Genomic DNA, 3,468 nt, shown 5'->3' on the forward strand with positions numbered 1-3,468 from the left:
GGTTCGTGCCCCGGTCCGGGAAGATCCCACATGCCGCGGAGCGGCTGGGCCCGTGAGCCATGGCCGCTGAGCCTGCGCGTCCGGAGCCTGTGCTCCGCAACGGGAGAGGCCACAACAGTGAGAGGCCCGCGTACTGCAAAAAAATAAATAAATAAATAAATAATACAGTGTTGAATTGGTGCAAGAAGACAAACAGATCAACTGACTAGAACAGAGAGAATATAAACAGACCTACATATCTAAGGACATTTGATTTATTAAAAAAGAGGTGTTCTGGGGCAATAGGAAAAGGGTTTTTTCCTCCCCAATAAATTGAGTTGGATCAACTGGATACCAATGGAGGAAAAATTTTACCCTTACCTCATACCAATTCCAGATGTAATCTAAAAGTGAAAGGCAAAATAACAAAGCTCCCAGAATATATCAGAGGGAGTAGTTTCAGGACCTAGGATGTATGTCAAGATTCCCTAATTAAGATATAAAAAGCACTTAACATAAAGATTAATAAATTGGACTACATTAAAATTAAGAACTTCTGTTTTAAAAGACACTGCTGAAAGTGAAAGGCTAGTCACAAAATAAATCTGCCCATATTCAGCCAAAAAAGGGCTTGTTCTCGTAATATAGTTAAAAGTACAATTTGATAATAAAACAATGGACAACACCAAGTAGGAAAATGAGAAGAGACTAACAGAAATTAACAAAAGAGGATATCCAAATGTCCAATTAATGTATAAAAGTATTTAATCTCATTAATCAAGAAAATGCAGATTAAAACCACAATGTGATAGTACTACATACCCACAAGAACGGCTATACTGGAAAAGATTGACAATACCAAGGGTCAGTGATGATACAGAGCAACTAGGATTAAAATCTGCCAGGATGAATTGTTAAAACCATTTTGGAAAACTTTGGCAATATCTACTAGAGATGAACATATGCAAATTCTACAGTCCAGCACTTTCACCAAAACATATGTACAAGAATATTCATAGCAATCTTATTCACAATAGCCAAAGTTGTAAATAATCTAAATATTCAAAAATAGAATGGATAAATGGCTATATATTCAACCAATGGAATACTACACAGCAATGGCAATCAACAAACTACTGTTACAGGCAACAAATCTCACAACGATAATGTTAAGCAAAACAAGACAAATACAAAAGAACATATAGTATATGATTTCATTTATATACAACTGAAAACTGACTATGGTATTAGAAGTCAAAATAGTGGTTGCCTTTACTGGAGAGGTTAGTGGGGCTTCCCTGGTGGTGCAGTGGTTGAAAATCCGCCTGCCAATGCAGGGGACATGGGTTTGAGCCCTGGTCCAGGAAGATCCCACATGCCATGGAGCTACTAAGCCCATGCGCCACAACTACTGAGCCTGTGCTCTAGAGCCCGTGAGCACAACTACTGAGCCTGTGTGCTGCAACTACTAAAGCCCACGTGCCTAGAGCCCGTGCTCCGCAACAAGAGAAGCCACCACAATGAGAAGCCTGCACACCACAACGAAGAGTAGCCCCTGCTCACTGCAACTAGGGAAAGCCTGCACGCAGCAACAAAGATCCAACACAACCAAAAATAAATAAATAAAATTAATTAATTAAAAAAAAAAAGGAGGTTAGTGCTTGTGAGGGGGGCAAGAAAGAGTCTTCTAACATGATGGTATAATGTTTTGTTTCTTGACCTGTGTGATACATAGATTAATAAATTTTCTGATAATTCATCAAGGTGTGTACTTTTCTCTTTGTATGTTGTACATTTTTAAAAAATTAAAGATAAGTATAAATGGCAGTGGATTAAAACAAAATAACCCTTATAATTTATAAAATTCTTTATATTTTTGGCATGCTTTTTAATGAACACTTTTGGAATTCAAAAGACAGAATACTGAACTTTAACCAACCATGGCACAATGGCTGAAACAAAACCACTGTAGCTAAATGAAAGCAAAACCAAAATGTTTTGAGCAAATAGTAATACATTTTATAAAAATAAAATAATTTTAGTTATCTAAGCAACTTAGTTTTTGGTGGATTGACTTGGCTCCTTAGAAATGTAATTTTTTAATGTAAAATTATTCTGTGTAACAAGAGAATTTAAATACCTTGGTTTATGAATGGACTATACAGTATATCTTTACATAAAATAAGTATATTTATTTCTAGATTCTAATAATTTTCTTAACTTACCAAATAAATGAGTGCTGCATATGAAGCATACATTATGCTAGTTAAAGCAGTCTTTGCTGGGAAAGAAATGATTTCAAACAAAGATCCCTTTCTGACCTGAAAAAATGAAAGAGTTTTCTTATTAAAACAAAAAATTTTCAACGTTACAATGTTAAATTTTACAATGTTATTGTAAAATGAGAATTCAAATATTTATAAAGTCATCTACTTTAGATCTGAGTTTTCTCACATCCTGAAAATCTATTGTTTTCCTCCTTTACAAAAAGATACTTTCTTTTGCTAATTTAAATCTATGACAAATCTATAAAAAATCTTGCATTTCCAAAATCTGAATTACTTTAACTTTCTTACATTTACCAAGTGTGCTCACTAGGGGGTGCCGCTGTGCCTGTTAGAAAAACAGTCTTTGTCCAAATTAATGTAGTCATCCTTTACTCAATTCTTCACCTCTTTAATTAAGCAAACAGCAATCAAAATACCGAGCGTTTCCTGGAGATTAATGACCTGCTTGGAAATGTTAATCATGAGAATGCTGAAGGCCAGGCATTAACCTTAGATGATCATTACGCTTCAAGAAATACTCTGTGCTCATATTCAGCACGCTTTTTGAAATGTAGACGTTTACACCAATAAAGAATTTGTCTCTCAGATGTTTCTACCTTCTAGAAGGTGTCCCTGCCTCAACATAACAGTATAATATATTCAGTTTAAGGGACTAGTATAATATATTCAGATTAAGGGACCTATACTCTCTTATAGGCTACCTCTGTTGCCTTGAGCTATAAGGATATGAAATGATGACATTAAGAAAAACATTCCCTTCCCATTCAGCAGTGAAGTGGCAGTTAGCCATGCTCCTCTGAAGTAAGAGCCAAGCCACTCAGAGGCTTCAATAACTCCCAAAAGGTACAGGCTGTATCCTAAAATCATGTAAATGCATAGTAAAAATGCACACAAATTAGAAAGAAGAGTATGTATGTGTTCATTAAAAAGTTATTTATAACATTGAAAAACTGAAACAGTGATAGCAGAATGGCTCGGTAAATTATGCTATATCCACCCAACGGTATATTGCAGCCTTTTAAAAGGTGTTTCTGAAGAACATGTGATAATATTTTATTGAACAGACATTTATATGGCACTGTGTACCAGGTCCTGTTCGAAGTGCTTGTTGTACTAAGTTTTTGCTTACTGCTCTCACTACTGATGAAGAACAAAACTGCCCATCACAATTTTCTTCTCTCAAGTGATTTATGGAATGCCG

The 3,468-nt window shown here is 35.4% G+C and overlaps 1 protein-coding gene across 1 annotated transcript in view; it reads right to left on the reverse strand.

The window, feature by feature from the left end:
* The window catches only part of SPATA9 (spermatogenesis associated 9), a 30,070-nt gene that overhangs the window by 3,529 nt on the left and 23,073 nt on the right, over positions 1-3,468 (reverse strand). The window contains 1 exon segment of the mRNA XM_007450229.1: positions 2,201-2,300. Coding sequence (XP_007450291.1) covers positions 2,201-2,300 — 100 coding nt within the window.

This window comes from Lipotes vexillifer, unplaced genomic scaffold (genome assembly GCF_000442215.2).
Source record: "Lipotes vexillifer unplaced genomic scaffold, Lipotes_vexillifer_v1.1 scaffold1403, whole genome shotgun sequence".
In the NCBI taxonomy this organism is placed as follows: domain Eukaryota; kingdom Metazoa; phylum Chordata; class Mammalia; order Artiodactyla; family Lipotidae; genus Lipotes; species Lipotes vexillifer.